Genomic DNA, 24685 nt, shown 5'->3' on the forward strand with positions numbered 1-24685 from the left:
CCAGTGAAGAATCCACCCATCCAAGCCATTTGCTGCCAGCTTCTCTAGGAGGGTGCTGTGGGAGACAGTGCCAAAGGCTTTGCTAAAGCCCGGGCAGACACACCCAGAGCCTTTCCCTCACCCACGAGGTTGGGTCACCCTGTCATAGGAGGATCATAGACCATAGAAGGATCATAGACCATCAGGCTGGTCAGGCAGGACCTGCCTTTCATGAAGCCATGCTGGCTGGGCCAGATCCCGATCCCCTGGCTGTCCTGCACATGCCTGGTGAGCACACTCAAGATGAGCCGCTCCATGACCTTCCCCGGTACCGAAGTCAGGCTGACAGGCCTGGAGTGCCCTGGATGCTCCTTCTGGCCCTTCTTGTAGATGGGCGTCACATCGGCAAGCCTCCAGTCGGCTGGGACCTCCCCTGTTCACCAGGACAGCTGGTAAATGATGGAGAGTGACTTGGCGAGCTCCTCCGCCAGCTCTCTCAGTACTCTCGGGTGGGTCCCATCCAGCCCCATAGACTTGTGAGTGTCCAGGTGGCTCAGCAGGTCAAACTCCCTCCTGGATTGTGGGGGGTTTGTTCTGCGATCTGTCCCTGCCTTCCAGCTCAAGGAGCTGAATACCCTGGGGATAACTGGACTGACTATTCAAGACTGAGGCAAAGAAGGCATTAAGTACCTCAGCCTTTTCCTCATCCTTGGCAATGTTCTCCCCCCCCAAATAGAGGATGGAGATTCTCCTTGGATGTCTTTCTATTGTTAGCAAAAAAATATTTTTACAAATACATTATCTCTTACAACAGTGGCCAGACTGAGTTGTAGCTGGGCTTTTGCCTTTCTAATTTTCTCTCTGCATGTCCTAACGAGACCCTTGTACACTTCTTGAGTACTAGGGGCTTCTAATTCTATTTTTTTTAAGCTCTCAATCATTTATTTGTCCACTTGACTCCTGAAGGCCAAGGAAACATACTCTGATTTCACCACTTCTTGTATTATTAATTCTACTAGCATACTCAAGGAAGTGATTCAAAATAAAAAAGGCCTCCAATATCACACTTGTCCACTGTAAAGAAACGTGCAACAACGGAGGAAGGAAAAAACCCCAAGACAGTTTACTTTGAATTCCTCTAAAACTAGTATTCTTCATAATAATGCAGCTGTACTGACATAAAGAATCACTTAATCTTGAGGGTAAGGAAAAAGTTAAAAGGTGGTTTTACCTGGAAGTTAGTTCTTATAGTCAGAATGAGCTTCAGCCAGGGAGGAAACTTACAGATTATGTTTGTGATAAATGAAGAAAGTGTGTCACCATAATCAGGTTTATGAAATTCAGCATCATTTAAACCATCTATCAAAATTATGTAGTCTTCCTCAGGAATTTTCCGCTCTGAAATATGAAAAAAAAAAAAAAGGGAAGGATGAATACAAATTCTCCTATTCCATGACATATTTTCATCCCCAAATCTTGAACATAAAGAAATAAAAATTTATCTTTATGCACAGCCATACATCTCATGGCATTTAAGTATTATTTAGGAGATTAAAAACAACATTAGGAGCTAAAAAACAACATTGCCATAAAATGCTAAAATGTGGAAGCAATCACTTACCAGTGTTTTTTACGGCACTATTATAACGGATCTATCTCACAACTGATTTGAAAACAGTTAAAAGATTAAACGAGGCTGTTAACATATAAGAGATATGAATGCATGGATATGGGAAGAAGGCATATATGGATTGTTTAAGCTATTGGTTGACAATACTTTTAATCATTAGTTATTTACCTCAAACTTACCCTTTATTTGAATTACCAAAGAAACAAAAAGTTTACAATTGACAAAAATCATAAAGGCATTGGTTTACACTTTCAGTTCTGAGGAGAAAAGGCTTTTTGCAACAGCTTGAGAAACTACAATATTCATTTTGAACACTTGTTAAGGATGAAAATCCCAGGGGTAAACATAAGATTTGCCAATGGATTTCACAGATAGTTGTTGACAGTCAACAAAATTCAAGAACTGAAAACCAGTTTTCATGGGAATGACACATGCTCTGTTCACACATAGGCAAGTCTTCTCCCCCGTCTTGCTCAAGCTGGCCTATACTGTGAAACTAGCTGTTTTCAAGGAGAAGTTTACTAGGTTGTTTCTTCTTTTTTAAGTACAAAAATCATGTTGTTACCCGCTTTCTTGGAAAGTTGTAATATCAATTCTAAAAGCAGGCAAAATTCACATCAATTTTGCAGGTGTTGAGGCACAGAAAATTACAAAGCAAAAAAGTGTGACAAAACTCAAAAGCATCTGAAAGCAAAATCCTTCAATACAAATATGCCAGCCTTAACTTCAAGCTACAAAGGTATCCTTGAGTTTTCTGGCAAAAAAAAAAAAAAGTAAGATTGCCATGATCTTTAATAATTTTCATATAATCTTATTTTAAAATATGAAACAACTCGTTCAAAACCTACCTGTTATTGTTACAAACAACTACCACAATTAAGGAATCCCTTTCTAAAGGAACATTCTGGGTTTTTTTTTCTCTTAGAGCATTAAAATACATATTCTTAATTTTTTTCCACATTTTACGCAGTTTAGATTCAGTTTCCAAGTCACTTCCCACTTTACCTACCTTTCCTGAGGTTTGAAAGTGGTTCCAACACTCCCCTTTTAAAAGCTGCTGCTGGATCTTGGACACAAGATCTCAGGCTAAGCATGCTTTGTAAGTGAGACTCTTTTATTAGAAGATCTCTGTATGCTGTTAATTGACTTGAACGACAAAGTAAAGCTGCAATGCTGTGCACAAATTCTGGGACAAGACATGTGTATGTGTTGTCAGCTTGACAGTAGTGATAAGCAACGACCTGGAGAATGGAAAAAAACAAGTGTTACCCCTTCAATATTTCAGCTGGTTACTAGTTAGTCCCAATTACGATGAAGTGTTACTAAATTTCTCTTTTAACCTCAAAATATTTTTCAGTATTAGAATAATTATCCTACTGTGCAACTGGCCTCAGTTGGCCTGTGTCAGAGACAGAGAAAAGAAGACAATGAAGTAGATTTTGACCTTGTAGGGCACACAAAGATGAAAATAACAAAGATATTGCATTCTGGCACAAAAACATAGTAATTTGAGTTCATGCCATTTGGATACAGTGGGTAAACAGCTCAGTAACTAAGTAGCGCAAGAATAATAACTAAGCAACCTGTTAGCTATAACTTAACAACATTATGTCATGCACTGTAATGACCCAAGGACTAATTTGATCATCATCAGGCAAAAGTAAATGACAGCTACTAAAGACATCTCATACAGAAATAGAGAAAGGCGGCAACTGGCTTTACTCTGATGATTGCCAAGGTGTGTATTACTTAAAATATAACATAGGCCATATTTCTTTGGGGGGTGGAAATCAAACCACAAGGAAAACAATGCTCACAGTAAATAAGAAGTTTGGAACCAGGGGCCTTCATGACATTGTTTCCAAATAATACGCATCATCTTAAAGACTGCAACAATAATCCCATGTTTTCCTCAAAACTATTTGCATAAACTATGCAATTCAGACATTATTTTTACTACTTAGGCAAAACACTTATAATAATCTAATGCACAAATAACTTTCAATTGCTTACTTCAGACAGAGTATGGAAAACAGACTACAGTCTGAGTCAACCTGTATCACAGAATATAGATGGATTATATACAGACCAAACATTTTATCTTCTTTTTTTTTCCAGGATTTTGCTTTTTTGGAAGGTACACTGAGCATCTGTCCCTAGAGAATCATAGCCCCATTTGCAAGTAAAGGATCCCAACTTCCCATGCATGTATAAAACAGATGTGGAATTTTTAACATAACTCTAAGACCAAGCAGAATTCAAATAATAACTTGAAAGGCAGAAAAAGCAGGTAGCTGGTTCCACCAGCCTTGAAACGTACACATCTTTTAGACGTGTCCAAGGTTGCTGCCTGTTCTCCCCACCACTGGCTACTGGCACACCCAGGAGGCTGTGCAAAGCAGACTGTCTCCCCCCAGGTCAGAGGTTTTCTAACGTTCTCAAAATCTATTAACAAGTGAAAACTCACCTTTGAAGCAAGGCGTCTCACAGAATCACCTGTTTGATTTTGGTATTCAGGAGTACCAGGACAATCCAGAGTCTTCACTGTATTGGTACTACTCGTTGGAGGAGCAGACAGGGGTAACTGACTTAAGGGAATCTCCTGACAGGACTCACCGCCTATTTTTAAAAGGCAACACATACAAAAAAGACCAAATTTGCTGATAGCAGATTGTTTTATAGGAAAACATCACAGAATCATAGAATTCTTAAGGTTGGAAAAGGCCTTTAAGATCATCAAGTCCAGCCGCCAACCCAACGCCCCCAGGCCTCCTAAACCATGCCCTGAAGTACCACATCTACACTTTTTTCAACACCCCCAAGGATGGTGACTCCCCACCTCTCTGGGCAGCCTGTGCCAGTGCCTGGCCACTCTTTCAGGAAAGAAATTGTTCCTAATATCCAATCTAAACCTCCCCTGACGCAGCTTGAGGCCATTTCCTCTCATACTAAATGAGAGTATCTTTACTGTTAGAGTAAAAATTAAAACTGAGCAATAGCATTAAAAGCAGCCTGCAACTAGTCTGATAAATACTGGCACATATTTGCAACTTTTCTATTTTAAAGCAATTGAATTAGATCAAAAGTAGAGAATTACTAAAAGCAAAACCATGCTGACTTGAAGAGCTTCCTTATGAAAATTACGTATGTAATGACTCATTTAAACTAACAGCTATTACATGACTGAACTCTTGGGAAATAGAAATAATTTATCATAATTATTGTATTTGAAGTGTCAGCAGCAATGACAGTCACATCATCCTTCCAGTTAACATAGGCACTGGATTGGTCAGGTGACATAATCCTGTGGATCCCAGTAGAAGACAGAATGGGTTTCTCCATAGCTTTATTCTTGTCTCTAATAAAATTCTATGGAAAATGCGTGGTGCTGAAAAGTGTATTGTACACAGTGGGGAAGAAACGCATCACGGCTTTTTCCAAACTAATGGGAGAACAAGCCACTGCAGTCACACTACCAGCAGAGTTTAGGGTACACACTCCCTGACAGCAGGAAGAGATTCTACACATTTTCTCCATTTTAGTGCCTCTTTTGATGGGCTGAGCCCACACTGTATTACGTGGAAGGTATTTGTCAAAGCATACAATTTTAACAGTTTCCTTTCCTCTCTGGAGGAAACAAGTATTTGCAATGGAGTTGATGAGGCCTGACTACTTTAAGCCAAAAAACCAAACATTTTATTCTTCTTATCAGTATGATAACCCAAACAATTACGCAGAAAAGAACATACTTTTGGGGGATGAATTAGAGCTATTTGAAGCTATTTGCCTCATGCGACTTCCATGGCAGCTAAGTGCCACCAGCCGTGAAATAATGGCAGTCTTCCCAAATCCCACATTTCCAGTAATGACTGCTCCCCTGTTCTCTGCTGGATCAGTATTCTTCAATTCTTCTTCAATCACTTGAAACAGCCATTCTCTTCCAACAAACACTGAGTCTGTTGTTATGCTTGGCACTTCAAACAACAGTGGCTTCAGCAAAATGTCTTGAGGCTTATAGGGGATGAAACGAGCTGAGAAGAAGTAGCAGGGAGAAAAGTCTGTTAGAAAAAACTTGACATGCAATAAACCAGCACTGTTTCAGAAGATCATTTCATTCAGTGACATTGTTAATAGTATTCAAAATCAGACTTAGCGCTTTCATTATAAAAACAAGGATTGATTTGCTCAATTCAGGTCAGCTCCGTAATTCTTACATGAACTGAATTCAAGAGGAGAGAAGCTACAAGGATAATCTGAAGATTTTTTCTTCAATTGAACTTGAGTTAATAAGTTGCAGAACCCAAAAGTTTTCTTAAAAATGCATTAATAATTCTAGAAATGGGGACGTGCCAAACATTTTTCAGTTTAGAGTGAACTACACTGCTGAGTATCTCAGAGCCAGGTCTTCAGGTCTGTAAAGACACTTACAGAGAAACAGAAAAAGGTACAGTGAAGAAATAAATCCTTCTGTTTTTAAAAACCCATATTTTTAAACTAATGTTAAAAAAATATTACTACCCTGTTTTTCTGTACTTTTGAAGCCACAAGAACAATTGCACAGCACAGCTGAAACAGTAGTAGTGTTCGATTACTTTGATCTATACACTTGGCAAACACCTGACAAGACTTAAGAGAGAGAAGAAAAATTCGGGTTTGGTTGCATAAAATACGTTAAAATTTACAGAAATAATAATGTTCCCTAATATCATGCTCTCAGGATTCATTAACCAAATCTAATGTTACATATATGCTGTTTCAGCATTATTCTACAACTGTGAAAAATCATAAATGAAAGGACCGCACAGCATTTATATACGTTCTCAAGATCAGTTTTACCAGGAATTTGCTTAAATTTTTTCTGCTTTTAATTGTTATTGTTGTGACAGATGGACTTGACTCCTTAACTTTGTTAAGTCACATTTTATAACACTGTATTACAAGAAATCCACTTTTGCCGTTACCTTTGACAGTGGTTCTTTAAGCAGTATAAATCACCATTTCCAACATTGCTAAATTAAGAGAGCCTGCAGATGACTAAGTCACTTAAGAGAAGAAAACAAAAAATTGCATACATCTCTTGCATTTAACATAAACCTGCTATTTTCAGACTCAAAGACCAGAGATATCGAAGTATGTATCAGTCATAAATAAGTCTCATGGCATCAGATCAGTTTTCTTCCTAAAACAGAATTCTAGTAACAGCCTCTTGAAGATTTTAAATTCAGCGTAGTGTTTCTTAAGTTGCAGTACACTCTTATCTGAACATCACATGATAAAATCTGGCAGTCAGTAAAATATTCAGTAGAGTTCCTGAACACTGGTATCACACACCTTCAGTTTGGAGATTCATATGATCTGCGCTGCACTGCCCGTGCACACTTCGATAAACAATACACTGATTTCTTATTAAAAGCCACACATTCAACCGCAGCACTACGCAGGAAAAGGTGTAAGCAAGCACCTAATATTCAGACATGTTGAGCGATCTCAGGAGTGCTCTTACTCAAAGTAAGACTTCGTGGGATGGGGGTGTTTACAAAGATCACAGAACGTCCATGTTACAGAACTACTGAAGAACTGTATGACTGTGCCAAGACAGATGCAGATGTAAATATGTATACCTTTACTTTCCTGCTGCACTCTTCCGCCAGCAGTGTTGTGCCAAGGTAAGCGAATTGAAGTGCGTAAAGGAGTATTTCTTTGTCCATCCAAATAACTCAGATCTTCCAGTTTGGTTGAACTTGTTGCTAGAGTATTAAAGGATTGAAGCTTATTTTTCTCTCAGGATAAGTTACAAAGAACATTATTATTTATTACAGTTCTTTCCTCAACATAGTACTTACAGCTAAGTTTTTCCAGACAATGGCAGTGGTTTAAGCCATTCATGTTGTAACATTTGCAAAATGCTTTTCCATCAAGTTCACTAAATATTTAGTTGGATTTTTCCCCTTTCAGATGGCCCTCATGTCTGCCTTAACTTCCTCATGCGTTAAACAGTTCTCACATTAATAGTTTCGTTTTTCACTATGAGAACAACCATACCAGTGAGGTCAGAAGTGTTAGGAACAGCTTCAGATACCAGCTGCTAGTATACTTTCTGTGAGGAAACATTTATATTATTTTTGGATGCTATAGAATTCTGGATAATGTTTTTTTATTATCTTCAATTTTTAAACCAAAATGATTGCTATACAAAAGAACAACTCATAATTCAGAGAGCATATTTGACAAGTTATATCAGGGATATGACTTTTTCACCAGAAATAAACCAAATGAATATTCACATTTAAAAAAAAAAAAGCAGTTTTCAAGCTGATATCAAATCCAAAGCCTTCCATCTGTTGGAGGGACAACATAGCAGGGCATAAGCAATTCGGATTTCTGGAGCACGTTGACAACAACTTCCCAACATAGGCAACTGAGGAGCCAAAAAGATGCTCTGCTGGACGGAGTTCAGGATCCTAATAGGGGAGAGCAGAGCAAAAAGCAGGAGCACACCATATTTCAGGAGGATGGACTTTGACCTCTTCAGAGCTCTGCTTGGAAGAATCCCATGCCATGTAGTCCTGGAGAGAAGAGGGATCCAAGAGAGCTGGTTGACACTCAAGGATAACCTCCTGCAAGCTCAAGAAAGGGCCATCCTGACAGGTAAGAAATAAAGCAAATATGGCAGGAGGCCTGCAAGGAGCTTTTAACTGAACACAAGGTGGATGGGGGTTTTAGCAACCTGATCTAGTCAAAGATGCTCCTGTCCACAGCAGGAGGGTTGGAACCAGATGATCTTTAAAGGCGCCTTCCAACCCAAACCATTCTGTGATTCTATGATACTATAAGATGATGATGGCTTGGTAGAAGTGGGAGAGCTGTGGATGTCGTCTACCTTGACTTCAGTAAGGCTTCTGACCCTGTCTCCCATAACACTGTCATGGACAAGCTGATGAAGTACAGGTTATGTAAGTGCACAGTGAAGTGGACCCAAACCTGGCCTAATGGATGAGCACAGAGGATTGTGATCAGTGGCACATGGTCCAGCTGGGGACAACTCACTAGCAGTGCACTCCAGCAGTTAACCCTGGGTCCAGGTCTGTTTAGCATCTCCATTAATGACCTACATGATGGGACAGTGCAACTTCACCAAGTTTGCAGACGATACAAAACTGGGAGGAATGGCTGATATGCCAGATGATCGTACTGGCATTCTGATGGCCCTTGACAGGCTGGAAAACTGGGCTGAATGGGATCTCATGAAGTTCAAGCAAGGGAAATGCAGAGCCCTCCAGCTGAAAAGGTGTAACCCCAGGCATCAGTACACAATGGGGGATGACAGGCTGGAGAGAGCTGAGCAGAGAAGGACCTTCCAGTGCTGCTGGTGAACAAGCTGACCGTAATATCGCAATACACCCTTGTGGGAAAAGCGGCCAACAGCATCCTGGGCTGCATTAGGAAGAGTGTTGCCAGCAGGTTCAGGGCGGCAATCCTCCTCCTCTGCTCAGCACCAGTGAGACCACACTGGGAGTACTGTGTCCAGTTCTGCGCTCCCCGGTACAAGAAAGATGCAGACCTACTGAGCGTTATCTGAGTATCATCTCTTCCTGGGGTAAAGCAGGGAAGTCAAACCTACAGATCCAAGTTGTAAGATGTGAATGGGTTTGCAGTGGGACGTTCAGAGTCAAGGTGTTCAGTACTAAAGCAGTAGTCGTCCAGCCTGAAAATTGAAGTCCAGCCCAAATTTACAGCAATGAAAGAAATTCTGAATGTAATGGATGAATACTAAATGAATGAAATGAAAGATTTAAAGACTAGAAAAAGAGCCAAAGAAAAAAAAGACAATGCTCCTGTGGATGTCACTTTAAAACATACAAGAGACTTGGCAGAATTTCTTTGCATCAGAGTGGGAGGGAGGTCTCAGGTTTGAACCGAGTTTATTCAGCTCTGAACAGAGATGGCTAAGGTAGCAGCTTACTATCATTCTTTACCTAACAGGAGGCCACAATCGGACTCTTCTTGGAGGAGCACAGTAATAGGCTGACAGGCAATGAACATGGGTTGGAACACAGGAAATACACACTGGATATAAAGGAAGAAAATTCAGTGAGGATACCCAAAAAAGCTGCCCAAAGACAAGGGGGATATTAATCCTTGGAGTTACTCAACACTCAACCGAACAAGACCTTGAGCAAACTCTTCCAGTGAGATGGTGGACCAGAAACCTCCAGGGGCCCCTTACAGCCTAAAGTAGTGCATGCTTTTTTACCATTTGGAAAATTCAGGTACTTTTAAGTCTATGAGAAGCCGAAGTTAAATCTGGGGATCTATATTTCAGACAGGAATAACAATGAAAGGGCAGTTACTGCAGTCCTCTCTGCCAACAAAGCCATTCAGTTCAGAGTGAAATTCCCCAAAGTTTGTGCAGTAGTGCTATAATACCCATGAAAAGGTGGTTGCTGCTTCCTCCCCTGTCATGACCTACAGTTAGCAAAAAACAGTGTCCATCTCCAAAAGGCACTAATTTCAAAGAGATGTGCAAATCGAGTATGCGGAAAAAACATGAATCACACACAAGCTATACTAATGTTCCAAATCATAATCAGAGCAGAACACATGAGGCTTGACATATGACACGGAGCTGGAATGTCGTCTTCATCATGCTTGAAGATATGGTTTAGTGGTGGACTTGGCAGCGATAGGTTAGCGGTTGGACTCAATGATCTTGAGGGTCTTTTCCCCCAGCTGCACCAATGTGTTTGTGCTTTCACAACAAAAACACAGAACTAGTGCTCATATTACAACTTCCAAATTTAAAGTGGTATTGTCAGAACTTAAAAGATTCTAATCAAAATTGCTAGCACATTCTTTGACAAAATTTTGCCTTTGCGCATCTATTTTTGTTTCATCTTTTAACTTGGAATTTTTAGTTAGCTAAACCTACCACCACACACATGGCACCCATACTTCTGAACACTATCAAGACATTTTTCTTGCAGGATTATATTTATGTAAGCAAATTGCCCATCACTGTTAGAATTTGATGGGTTCTACTAATAGATATCAAGTCAGCAGTGCTTTTTCAGAGATTTGTCTGTTTCACAACACTTAGATATGTATGTGACCTTACCATTATTTTTTCTATCACAACTGAACAGACTCACATTTTCTGAATAAGTGGTTCAACTGAAGGCAGGATTTCACATAATTCTTTAAAAAATATACACGTCACTTGTTCAACAGGGATCAAAGAATGATTTTGATCTTAATGTTAGTCAGATATACCTATCTAGCAAATGCAAGCATACACAAAAGCAACAAACTCAAGGATTAGTTGACACCAGGTACAGTCCTAGAACAACTGATGGACTTTTAAAGTGTTCCTAAAGTCCTGACCTAACCAATACCTACTAAGAAGCAATTTTAAACAACTTAGGTAATGCTCATCTATTCAGTTTAGAGCCTATGCTTTTCTCTTTTTCTCCTATAAAAACATACGCTCTTAATATGAAAGTAACTCCAACAGAAAGATTCAACAGAAACGTCCTATCATTAAGAATACCTTTTTTTCTACTTCAGGACTTTACCTGCGACGGAGTTTGGACGAGGCATTATTAAAGAGCCAGAACTTTGAGCATAAGGAACGGGCCCCTCTCCTGTTGGTACTTCTTTTGGCAAATTCTCAGCAGATCCAACGGCTTCCTCTTCTGCAACTGGTGAACAGTTATCTGTTCTTCGATCGTGACTAATCCCTTGATGTTTTCCAGCTCTGAGACTCCCATCCTTGCTCCACTCCAAACTGGATCCACTACGATCATCATTTTCTGATGAACTTGTTACAGTTGCTTAAAAAGAGAGAAAAAAAACCCAACTAAAGTACACAGAAGAGGAAAACGGTGCACTCACATTAACATGTGTTGTAGTTTGCACACTCAAATGGCATTTTGGGCCAGCAGATACTCCAGTATTTCTTCACTGGCTATTTTGTTAAATTTAAGGAATATTATTTATCTAAAAGAGACAAACAACACAGTTTCTCAGATTGGGAAAAACACCTGAGAAAGGAAGCAAGAAAATGTTCTGAAGAATCCAGGTGTATCTTTAAATCTATGTATTTGTGCTGGGGTCGGGGGGTTTGGGGGGAACAACCACCAAAACATCTATGACTTTCTATGAAGAACCTACTACTTCACCAAAACTTGTCTCAACTTCTTTTAAAAATTAAAATTCTATAACATGTCTTGCCAATTTTTAAACCACTCTGTAAGCATGAGGACAACAAAAGCTCATTAAGAGTAAAAATGGCATCTAGAGTAAGAAAAAATTTTAAATGCATCTTTTTGATAACTCACATTTTTAAAGACTATTATTTTACAAAAATAACTCAAAATTCAATTATTTGAAAAAACTTACAGCTCTTCCAAAGTTCGGAGGCTTTCCACAAGCCACCTTCTGACCAGACAGCCTGTATATTGTCAACCTAGACAGATCCACGGCTAAAAGACAACTAAAGACCACACAGGTGGTTTTGGATGCTGTATTACAGAACAGTAGTTTTCCACTGCTGTAGTGATTCACTCAACAGAAACTGAAACAACACTAACTGCATTACGTAGAGTGCTCCAAATATTGCGGTTTGGTAGCTGAGGGTTATTGGAGTGCCTCTTTAGTTCCTTCAGATTGTAGTTAATCAAGGCCTCCCACAGTAACTGAAGGTGTGAAGAATTTATACGCCTAAAGACCTACTTGAGTAATGTCTGATAAAACTATCCTAACGTGCTCGCATAGAACACTTAGTAAATACATACTGGTTTTTGTCTGTTTAATAGTGAAATTACTGTTTCATTTAAAACTTCTTCAACACAATAAATTCTCACAAAATAAATGAACAAAGAATAGTTATTAAATGTTAAGCCAATACCCAATGCCTTTTGAACACCTGAATGCAACAGAGTAAAATACAATATAGGATGAAAGGGCATCAGGATTAAAAAAAAAATTAAGGAGAAAAAAATTAATGCCAGTTCAAATAATAATATCTATCTGAACTGTGGGTCCTCCCTAGGCTAAAAGTTTAAATGTTAAAAGATGATTGATTATATGTGGTGATCCTACACTCAACTGACCAAATCATGAAGTAAAACGTTCTGACATATTACACCGCTAACAAAGTGCAAACGCACAGACTGCTCCTTACAACCCTGGAGCTTGTCCAGTCAGAAGCACCAACTATTCTTCTCTCACATCGACTGCACTGCAGCGTCAGCCTTGCAGGACGATGAGGTACTCGTAAAAGTTTGCACTCTTCCAGCTTAGCCTCACGTTCACAAGAAGTTTAAGATCTGATGGTTAAATTCAAGAGCTCGTATTCTAAGAAATACCAATAATGTGATATACGTTTTAGAGGCAACAGAAGAAAAAGCTTTTTGGACATTCCATTAACCTTTGCACACAGCTTTAATTTGTCATACAGAAATACAATCTATTTCATTTTTATGGTCGTGTCAAAAAAATCTGGTTCCTCCTGAAGTATGAAATACTTAAACTATGATTCCTCCTGGAGTGAAATGTAGCACCAGGAAACCTTGCTGCTCAAGATTTCCATGCTGAAACAGTGGCAAGTATCCAGAAAAGCTTACATTTTGGCCAGTAGCCCAGTCTTCTCCTACTTAGCCCGTTGCTGAAGATTAAAACCTGCCTCCACTACTATTATGTCAACGTCAATTGAAGCAAAGAGGGATTCAACAACAGCAATAAAACATCAGAAAACTAAAAGAAACCTGAACCATAAGTAAAAAAGAGGGAAAGGGAGAAAGGACAGATCTCCCATCAGAGTCTGCTGGCCCAGAAAACATAGTGGGAGTAGAAACACAATGGAAGCCCATGTAAGTAGCATGAAACAGCAAGCTATTTTCCTGGTTGGATGAACTCTGTCAAAGACATTAGAAAACATACACTTGCTAAACATAATTTTAAATGCACATTTACTACTAAAAACAAATTTGAATGCACAGACACATTTGTATTTGTAAAACAAAAACATGGGTCACTTATCAGAGAGGTGCCTCTTATTTCGCTCCTTGATTTCATGCCTTTATAGATCTAAGGGGTGCTGATGTGGGTTGCCAAGGGACAAGGGGTGTTCAAATACTCCCTGAATTTGAGACATGAATGACAGCTCCACTGAACTATGGCAGGTGATTTTCACAAGGTCCCATGACCATGAACCATATATACTCGACTGAAGGAGCTATACAGGAGTTCATCTCCACCCTCCTGTCTGCTCTAGGGTTCTTCCCCCTGCTCTCACACTCATATGCTTCACAACTCCACCATCCTCTGTTCTCCCTGTATAATAAAGGGCTTATTTTCATGTTTCTCCTATGTTTGAAACTCCTTCCTTTTAATTGTTTCAATAAGCAACTTCTATCACTGGGTTCAAAAATATTTTCTTAAAGTTATTAGTACTTACAAGGTTATACAATGGATGATGTAGTTGTCTTGCCAATATACTATTTTAAACAAACACGAGGCTAGTTCTGACCCCGTTGAGAATATGGACATACCCATAGAATATTTTAAGCTTGCAAAGTGTGAGTAGTAGGCTGATATCAGTATCTACATCTATCCAGGTGAGAGAAGGGACGCTATCACTCAGGAGGTTCTAAAGAAGGTTAAAGGACAGAGCTCCAGCCTATTACCCTGCCTTTCTGGAAGGAAAGAAGGAAGGAACCCATTCCGCTCCAAAACCAGCAGCTGCTTCTATAGGCTTGGATGAACTATGCATTACTGATACTGTAAATGTATTTATTCCAAGACTTCCTAAAGTATCTGCACAGAATCATTAAGACTGGAAAAGACCTCTAAGATCATCAAGTCCAACATAAGAAGTAAGAATCATCAAGACCGTGCACAAGAAATACATCTTCTGTGACATTAAACTGCATGTACAAAACAGGCATGCATCCCTCCCCTGGGCTGCAGTACCTCACAGAAGAGCTCAGTAAGGCTGAAAGTATGCATTTAACAGAGAAAACAGGATCCCTTTTACCCCCTTCACATACCAGAGAAGCAGTTTAGTGTATTACTAATGCCAATTTTTATATTCATATTGATGCAACTCTCTCTGATATAAACAAAAGTTGCATGCAAACCACTATGCAGTCCTTAAACTTTTCTGCAAGGTCAACTAAGTTTTTCAGTGCACTACCTTTAAACAAATGAACGGACATGCTGGTTTAGATCTCCAAACAACTAAGTGTTATAAAAGAGGAGTCATGTTGGTTTGGAAAAGGCACTCACCACTTGGAGAAGCTTTAACAAAGGTCCCAAATTTTTAAGAAACACGCCTAAGCAGAAATGCCTAACAGTCTACACATCACTTACAGAGCTAGTAAAAGCTTAAGCGTACACACATTTATGAAGGTAGAAGTATCTTTGTAACTGTGTCATATCTGGGAAGCCTGTTTTCTTTTAATGGCACAACTCTCACAGATCCCTTTGTCATTCAGAAACTCTTTATTAAAAAAGCAAAACCCCTATAAAACACTATGGTATACTGATAGAGAAATGTTTTTTGCAACAAAAGCCATTACTGTTCTTCTAGTTGTACATTGCTGTGTTTTTACACCAATATACTGTTTTATAGTTGCAGTGTAAACACATTGGGAAACCCTAAATTCTGACAAAACCTGCAATTAATATACTCTACTCTCAAATCAGGCAATGACTGAAATCTGTGAACCCAAGAGCAACAATTCTGATGTAAACTTTCCTTAACATGAAAATGTTAATGCTATCTCAAAATTAGATCTTACACAAAATTGACCGTGGACAATCTACAATGGAATGAGTTCACAAAATAATTTTCTAAAACTGACATACTTAAGTGTTATACAAATTAGTCTTTTGACCCATGATGAACATTTCTTTTAGGGTAACTGATCAGTAAGTAATATGTCATAACTTATGATTATTAATTACGTCACTTTATTATAAAATGTAAGAACACCTACTAAGTCAGGGTAAAGTGTTATGAACTGGGTTATGAAAACACGTATTATCACTACTTCTTGGCAAGCACTACACCAATGATCATCATGCTAGTATTCATCATGGCAGGCAGAGACCACTATCACTTGGAATTCCCCCTATGAACAAAAATTTGTAAATAAAAAAGTACTAAGTTCACAAAGACTTACTTTGTCAAATCTAGGAATTTAAGATTTAGAATTGCTTCCCTTTTTCAGCCTCCCTAAATTTGGTCCATCAGCTAGACTTAAATAAAACTGAAAGCTCACTTTTGTATACTGAGAAAGTATCAGGTTAGGTGGTATTCTGTGCTTTGTTTTTGTTGGTAAGCTGAACAACTGTTACAAAATCAATCTTAATAGGCATCAATTGGTTAAGGAGTCAGCATTTTTGAAAAAAATGGACTAAACCAATAAAGAAGAACAAACCCTCCTACAACAGTTTGTAACAATGTGAATAATATGCTTTTTACATCTTAGTCTGACCTTCCAGGAAATAATATTAAAGCAGCGCCCTGGGTGCTCAAAGGTATAGGTAGACAGCGGTACAGACAAAGACCCATTAGGGCAGGGAACAGAAATAGGGAAGATGGCACAAATTAGGCAGTAAAGAATTTAGATCTTTTCTTTAGTACTGAACAGACTTACTGAAATATTCAGCTAGTTGGTAAAAGGAGCTACGTAACAGTTGGCTATGCGATGGCAGGTGCCGCTCTAAAGATAACTCACTCCCCATAGGAGAAGCATATATAGCCTCAGTGCAGTCATCTGTTCAGTGGAGGATCACACAGTTTCACCTCTTCCATGATGCCCCATTTTAGCTTCATTTTCATGCCAATTACTCAAAAGTTTGCACTGTTTTTAAACAGTTTTGTTTAGGTTATTCTCCTAAGGAGCAGCATCAACTATTTTTCCCTCAGCTGGAAACTAAACCAGCTTCAAGCTACGCTGTGCTTCACTATTATGAAATACATTGTAGAGACATATATAACAGAAAAGGAAAAAGGTAGAAGAACATAAGAAATGGAGCAAAATAGGAGATCAATGATTTTAAAGGAAAACATGAAGAAATTAGAACCGCACCAAGAAAACAAGAGAGATGCACACCTAACAGCAGCAACTGTTATAGCCAAAGAATATGATTTCAATCTTTCAAGAACAGAGGATTTGAAACTGGATACATGGACAACAAAATCGAACACGATGTTACAAAGCAGCTATTCAGACTTATACTATTAGAATAAGATTAATTTCTATTAATTGCATTACTAATTAAGATTCTTACCTATAATTCCACTGTCCTTGCTTTCCAGGGTGGAGCTAGGGCTACTAATGGTTCCACAGGGACTACCTTTGTTAGCTGCTGTTTTGCCAACACAGCTATTAAGAGTTGAGCAGGGACTATCAGTGCTGGGTGATGTGGTGCTGCTTGTGAGGGTAGAACATGGACTCACTCCTTGACTGGCTACACTACACTGCAACATGAAGAAAAATGAAGAGTTATTGCACAGGAAGTAGCACACTACTGTGTTGAAAATTAGAAACATCAAGGTGAAACAGAGTAAGAACAAAGAGCCCATTTTTCAAGCAAAAACTTTACCCGGAAGCTTTATCTTGATTGGGAACCTGAATGACATGTTTTCAGATTAGTCTTAAGAAGCCACTTTTGAAGAAATAAAGGAATTTCACAGTTCAGTGGAAGAGTTCCAGTGAGGCACATTTCTTCTCTATTAATCATTTTATTGGATACCCCTGTCCTCCACCCCCAGTGTTTATTCTTTGGGTTAAAAACACCAGATCTGCAGTCTTATTCACATGTTGCTATCATAGACTGGTTTGGTTTGGAAGGGACCTAAAGATCGTCTAGTTCCAACCCGCTGCCAAGGGCAGGGACACCTTCCACTAGAGCAGGTTGCTCAAAGCCCCGTCCAGCCTGGCCTTGAACGCCCCAGGGATGGGGCATCCTCTGGGCAGCCTGTGCCAGTGTGCCACCATCCTCACAACAAAGAACTTCTTCCTTGTATCTAATTTAAATCTACCTGCTTTCAGTTTAATACTATTAGCCCTTGTCCTATCACTACATGCCCTTGTAAAAAGTCCCTCTCCAGCTGTGCTGTAGGCTCCCTTCAGGTACTGGAAGGCTGCAACAAGGTCTCCCTGGAGCCTCCTCTTCTCCAGGCTGAACAAACCCAAAAATCTCAGCCCGTCTTCAAAGCAGAGGTGCTCCAGCCCTCTGATCATCTTTGTGGCCCTCCCCTGGCCTTGCTCCAACAGGTCAATCGATGAAATCTAGACTGATGCACTAAGATTTATGAGGCCTGGGACTAAAAGTGGAGAGAGGAAGGGGAAGAAAGAGAGATTGGTATTTTTTGTGCAGTTTTGGCTAGCAGTGAGTGTCATATGGATAGTAGCTTCTTGCTTCTCCCCAGTTCCTCTGCCCCCAAATGACAGCAAAAGACTTTCAAATGGAAGCGAACTTCTTAGGAAGAAACAAACACACACAACCCATAAAGCATGCCCCTATTTTAACAAACCACTGACATTTCCCATTGTTACACATCACTGAGAATAAAGGGAAAGAAATGTTCCTCTTAAATACTAAAATAAGGCAGAGAAAACCCTAGAAGCAATTCACATTCACAGTAAATTAGATTGAACTTCCAGGAATGACGATAAGTCTATTTTTTTTTTTTTTTTAAGAATACAAGATCAACTCACAATTGTTATAATTAATTTACAATTCTATTACCATATGTCTACTGAAATGGATCGTATTTTGGTAAGTATCAAGTAACTGCAACTGGCAAAGAGAGGAAATAACATTAGTCATTTCAGAAATAGGATGAACATTAAGTATATTATTTTCCATTATCCTACCATGACTTCATTTTTCTCTTCTACATGAGCAGAAGTTGGGATCCCTTCTCCCAGCAAAAAACCCAATCTTGTCATCAGTTCTTGTGCTGCAGGAGAACAGCTCGAGTCTTTACCAGGCTTTGCTTTGGTGCAGGGGGGAAGAAAGTTGGTGAAGATTAGTGTCTTATATTTGGAAACTGTCATAAGAGGTAGAAAAAGTACAATCAAATGTAAACACCAGTTCTTCTGTCAAAAACATAGCTAACAGAGAAGCTAACGCCATTTAAACTTTTCGTTCATTAGACCTTAAATTGTTGGTGGGTCTTGGATCCTCTGCATACCTGCACAAATCTACAGGAGAAAAACACTCCACCCTGCCAGTCAAAACAAAAATGGTTAAGTGCAACCAGCTCATCACCGGGCTGATGATCCATGCGATCATATTCCTAACGGCAGCATTAAATTCAACACTATCAAAGCTCAGTGGCAGACTGAAATTCTGTTCCAGTAATTTTTTATAAAGTTTTCTGTAATGTTAAAAACATGAAAAGTAGAGGTTAATAACACAGATGCTCTGTAACCTCACAGTTAGCACTACAACTAATACCATACATTTTTGTTGTGCTTGCTATGCAAAGGATGTGACACCAGTTCTAAATGTCCCAGCTTTTCCAGTTGCAAAAATATTTACTTTTATCAGTATGGTGCTTTAAAATGTCTTTTGGTGTCCAACAGATATAATGAGACAAAGTTCAAAATGAGGCAACCTCCAACAGGAGCAGCCAATCACAGATCTGCTTAGGAAAACACCTGTTGCTAACATAATCTCACAAACCAGCATCTTCTGCCATTTCCTTCCTTTGGTGCCAACAGTTTGGCACCACCTACCAACCTGTAACACTCTTCCCTAGCAGAAACTTTTATATAGTATTTATTTCTTCTGTCCGTTAAAAAAAGAACAGTATGGAGGCCTGTCCCATCCTCAGGTATAAACAAAGTAATTAAGGAGCATCACCTAACCACTCTGAAAAATAGCTCGCAGCAGGGATTCTCAGCTACAGGACCACTGGCTGCGGCAGCTACCGCCTGACCCTGCAAACAGGGAGAAAGCAGGAGCGCCCACCCGCTACTTCCCAAACAGCACCATCTGGGCAAGGCGCTGAGCTGCTGGATGTCATCCCCACACATGGGGATGTGGGAGGCAGCAGGAACATGCAAACCGTTTTATCAGTTTAAAATTTGGAGACTTCATGCAATAAGGAATTTGGACTGCCTTGAAGGAAGGGTGAAGCAGCTAACTGATGAAGTTTAAAAGAGGACAGACGAGCCTCTCACCCGCGCTGCCCCCTACACTACCAACCAGCAGAGGCGGGGGGAAAGGCTGAACTGCCCCTCTTACTTTGGTCTTGCCTTTACTGCTTCGCTAAGCCAAATGAGTGTCAGGACAGTATTTACTCTTCATGAAGAGCGTATGGTGTCTAACCACGTAAGACACAGCTGACAGTCTGTGGTGTTTGCAATAAATAGCATGTTTTCCCCCAAGCTGTAGATTGTAAGAAAAACATAGAAAACAATGATTTTAACAGAACAGATTGACCAGTAAGCATTCCTTCAACAATATTTCAGTTTTATGAGTGACCTAAACCCCATGGTTTGTAAACATGAGTAGTTTACTAGTCAACTATCCTCCTTTATTTCACTCCAGCTCAACATCTACTTGAACACACATATTTCTTCATTTTGTAGACAGCTTAAGTTTTTACTCTGGAAGATCGAATTATCTGATTGTCAATCCCAAAAGGATGAAGTCTATGAAATGGTGTCTTTTTTGAAAGCAGACAGCAAAAACTTTTGCATCTCAGAATATTTTGCAAATTTGCAGGTCTTAGAATATTTGACTGGAAAATATATTTTCTCTGTAAAATTGTCATTTTAAGGATTACAATTAATCTTTAAAATTATAATCCTGGAGGTTACAGAGTTCATTAAATCCACATCTACCTCCTTCTATCAGAGTTATTATTATTACATTTAAATTTTAATACTTGACAAGCCTGAGTAAATGTTAGGGGTAATACCAAATTCAGTTCAGCGACCGAGGTAATAAGCCAGGAGTCTGAGGCGTTCAACCCAGCAACCACCGTTTAAATCTTAAAACACCAGAGTTTAATTTTGACCTTCAGCAATCTCACTGTCTGGGAGCACAACTGGGACCCTCCTCTGGGAGGAGGATCAGCATGAGATGGTCACCTTCAGATTAGGGGGACGGGGACTACACACTCTCACAGTTGGACATAAAATGCCAGCACTTAAGATGGCTGTGAAGATGGTGAAAACAATTATAATGAGTTATATTTTCACTAGTAAGTATAAATAATAAGCAGCTTTTAAAAAAAGAAAACATTTGCTTTTAAAGCTGTAGTTTCCTTTAAAATTGAAGCAAAAGGAAAACAAAAAGTTTTTCAGCTGGGAGCTCATCAGTTACATGCAATGGCCTTAATGAGCTCAGCTGAAGTGAAAAATTAATCTGAAAATACAAGGTGTATGAAATCCATGTTACGGTGCATATAGTTGTATACCAATATATGGATTATTTTCCTTTGACCATGACATTCACTGTCAAAGCCATGCTCATAAGTCAAATTTAATGAACATGAAACTTTCCAAGGACACTCTAGGGAGGTAGCTGTTCCCAGCTTTGCCAACACAGGAGTCTACCTCTATTGCCTTCTTATTTAGCAAGCTTTTACAAAATTTCTGAGGTGAAGCGTTGTACCCAGTGCAGAGGCACACACTTGGAATCAATTTACATTAAAAGCAAATTCAGAAAAGTTCTAGTAGGCCTTTGGTATATGTTGCAATCAACAGCACCCAGACATCATTTTGTCTGTGGTACACGCACAGCTCCAAGAATTGAGACAATTATAAAGATCACGTAGGTATAATGGCAAGTGTCTCCTCCTTACCACAAGCATGTTAAATCTGCAAAACATTCTTACAAATAAAGAATCAGATTTCTATATTATGCAGGCTTATTTGTATCACTATCTGAAATGAACAGTTGTTCTACCAAGTAAAGTATCACTGAACAGACTCTTACCATTTTGACTGGCTTCTCCTTGCTCTGATCCTTTTTTCAGAGGTAGAGCTCCCTCACCTGGCACTCTAGGACTTTCCACATACTTGGGCTTCCTGATCGGACCTGGAATGGGAATGAGATGAATGCATCTAATTTTTTCCAGATGGACCACAAGTTTCATACATACAGTGTCTATCCCCCACAATGCAAAACAAGTAGAGGAATTATTTCTTACATACACAGCTGCTACTGTAAAGACTAGCGAGCTGCTGCACTTCTACTCTTGTGAGAAAGAAACATTCTCTTTGTGCTTTTCAGAATGCAAAGCCTGCTGGAAAACAAAACCAATCTGCTTGCTGTGACACACCTGAAAAAGCTTCCTGTATATGTAAAGTGAGTGACTTTTTCATGTTCAAACTCAGACAACTTTCAATGGGCCTCCTCAGTTCAGAGCTTTTATTTTCCATTGTAACAGAAAGATAACTTTGTTATTGGCATCTTTGAAGCTAGGAGAAAAACACTACAGGCAGACAGCTTGCATCATCAACACGCTAAATCATTCAAACCCAAGAAGCTTCATATTACAGTGTACTTTCTCCAAATACCGACATATGCCCTGACCGTGAGGAATGGCGAAGGTGAGTTAAAAAAAAAAAAACCCTAACAAAATAAAACGGTAGTGGCTACTAATGGTTTCTGGTTTCATCAAACAGCAGCATTCCCAGTTCACGTACATACATACTAAGTTCAAACATACCACCTTCCGCATTAAGAAGAATTGTGTATTCACACACTCGCACACTTTTCAAAAATTAAAGTGATTCACTCTTTACTCTCACCTTTAGCTTCATGCTTTGGTTTCAGGCTGTTTATGGTCCTATTCTTTGCTAAATATGGTTTAGTAGCAACCACAGAAAATGTTAATTACACAACTTATCTAACCAAAGGCGGATGATGCTGACTTCTAAAGGTTTACCAGAAAAATTGTACTGGTACTACGGAATGAACAAACATCTGCTTGCACTACAAACACCGGGTGAAATTCTGATCTTAATTCAGCAACTGATACTACTCAGGTAGACTGCTACGGTGATGCACAATATATCGTAGAACTGAAACGCCACCATATATTTATCCACATCCTGAAAAATGTGTCAACAGAATTTTATATCAATAAAGGCATTTGCAACACTAAGAGTTTTGGAAAAGCACAAACTGGGAAACTTGTGAAGTTACATACTGGAAAGCTAAGATATTTAAATGGTATGGGGAACGGAAACATTATCATCAGCGGTACTGAAAACTCAAACCCAAATTTTTGTCCTAAATTTTCATTAAGACAACCCCAATTTCTTGTGTAACAAAGCCACTTGAAGTTTCCAAGGTTTTAGTGAGCTTGAGGTGTGGTAGGCAATCCCAATGTTTCATCCAGAAGAGCTTAAATATTAGCTGGAAGTCCCTAGAAACAGAGTCAACTGCTGGGCTTAAAATACTAAACCAGAGGTATTGCTGTGATTTCCCCAGCTTTGGCAACAGACAGTGATTCTTCCTTCTTATTTAAATACAAACTGCCTGTTATGTTACAGGGCTACAGTCTCAGGTTCTCTCTGTCGTGTAACATCATCGTAAGAGTAGGAAAGGAAGTTTCCTCACTTGAAAATACGTCCGATATACTGAAGCCAAATGATTTTTAAATACGTACGTTAGACCACAGTGACAAAGCACAAGAGAAACCATTCTACTGGCAGTATTCCACTTTGGCATTTTGCATGTTTGTATTACTATTATTATTATTATGAATAATAATAATAAAAGCAGAGTCTCATAAGCAAGCATGCAGAACTTGGTGTGTTTCATGAAGAATGTTTCTGGTGATACTCCAGATGCTGAACTTAGTTACAGGGTCATTAACAAAAATAAAAAATAAAAATTAAAAAAAAATCAAAGAACCTCAAAGCTGAATGCTGTCAAACTCAAATGGGAGAAGTTGGGATGCTGGAACTCAGCTCAAATACTGTATTATAGCTACACTCTTAAGTGCTCAATTGCACTATATATCCAGGGAAAGAGGAAAATGGGACCACAAAATGGCAGCAATATTTTATTTTGGGAATTCCAAAAAGGGAATGTTTTTCACTGTGATCAATTCAGTAAAAAAGGTGTAACACCAAACATGTACCTCTAATGAGCATCCAAAGGTTTATGGAAAAGGCTGTGATGAATGCAGAGATTGTACTAAATATCAGAAAATCAGACTGTAAAGAATTCATTAACTTTGTCTTTAAGCTATTCAAATTCTTTAACCGAGAACTGTTTGAGAAGATTGGGTCACTAGAACAGGCTCCCCGAGGCACCAAGCCTGGCAGAATTCAAGGAGTGCCTGGACAACACTCTTAGTCATATGGTTTAGCCGTAGGTAGCCCTGCAAGGAGCAGGGAATTGGGCTCAGTGATCCTTATGGGACCCTTCCAACTCGAGATACTCGATGATTCTAAGGCAGAGAAGGCACTGGAACCTCATACTGAACAATAAAAAGGAGAAATACCCTTGAATAGAGGTACTTACTAAGTGAGCCCCATTTGTCCCCACCTAACTAAAAAAGCCAGAGAAGTACAAAAATACTCACGTATGTGTAATTAAACAGCACTTAAGCACTACAAAGCGAATCGCTGACAGTTTGAAATAGCAGCTGGCAGCAGAAGGACTGGCTGTCAGGACTGCCACGCTCTCTGGTGGAGCTCTTCCAGATCCTGGAATGAGAGGTTTCCCCACAAACTTTCCTTCCACCCTACCCACTCCAAACTGTCCTCACAGGAACCCAGGCCCCAGCCCACGCTTGCTGTCAGAACCATGCTTAATCACATAATCTCAGTGCAACTTGATGCCCCAGCCAGGCTCAGTTTCTCTTACTTCCCTACTCCTCTCCTCCGAGGAAGCTCTTCTCCCCTTGCTTTCCTACTGCATCCCTCTCCTGCTTTCCCAGTACATTTCACTCTGCTGTCTAAGTTCAGTGGAGAAGACACCAGGCCCTCTCACAGCAGGGTCTTGGTCTTCATCAGGAGCACCTAAATCACACTAACATTCTTAAGGACTAACAATTACCAGCACTACGCTATACATGCCTCG

The 24685-nt window shown here is 39.4% G+C and overlaps 1 protein-coding gene across 5 annotated transcripts in view; it reads right to left on the minus strand.

Annotated features, from left to right (window-relative positions):
• Window positions 1-24685, minus strand: part of TANC1 (tetratricopeptide repeat, ankyrin repeat and coiled-coil containing 1) — a 101395-nt gene that overhangs the window by 24570 nt on the left and 52140 nt on the right. For all 5 annotated transcript variants that reach the window (XM_064450886.1, XM_064450885.1, XM_064450883.1 and 2 more), the window contains 9 exons: window positions 21581-21682; window positions 18502-18623; window positions 16910-17099; window positions 11182-11439; window positions 7231-7356; window positions 5359-5640; window positions 4077-4228; window positions 2619-2850; window positions 1211-1377 (listed from right to left, as the gene is read on the minus strand). In XM_064450886.1, the coding sequence (XP_064306956.1) occupies window positions 1211-1377; window positions 2619-2850; window positions 4077-4228; window positions 5359-5640; window positions 7231-7356; window positions 11182-11439; window positions 16910-17099; window positions 18502-18623; window positions 21581-21682 (1631 nt within the window). The remainder of the gene's footprint in view (window positions 1-1210; window positions 1378-2618; window positions 2851-4076; window positions 4229-5358; window positions 5641-7230; window positions 7357-11181; window positions 11440-16909; window positions 17100-18501; window positions 18624-21580; window positions 21683-24685) is intronic.

This window comes from Phalacrocorax carbo, chromosome 5 (assembly GCF_963921805.1).
Source record: "Phalacrocorax carbo chromosome 5, bPhaCar2.1, whole genome shotgun sequence".
Lineage (NCBI taxonomy): Eukaryota > Metazoa > Chordata > Aves > Suliformes > Phalacrocoracidae > Phalacrocorax > Phalacrocorax carbo.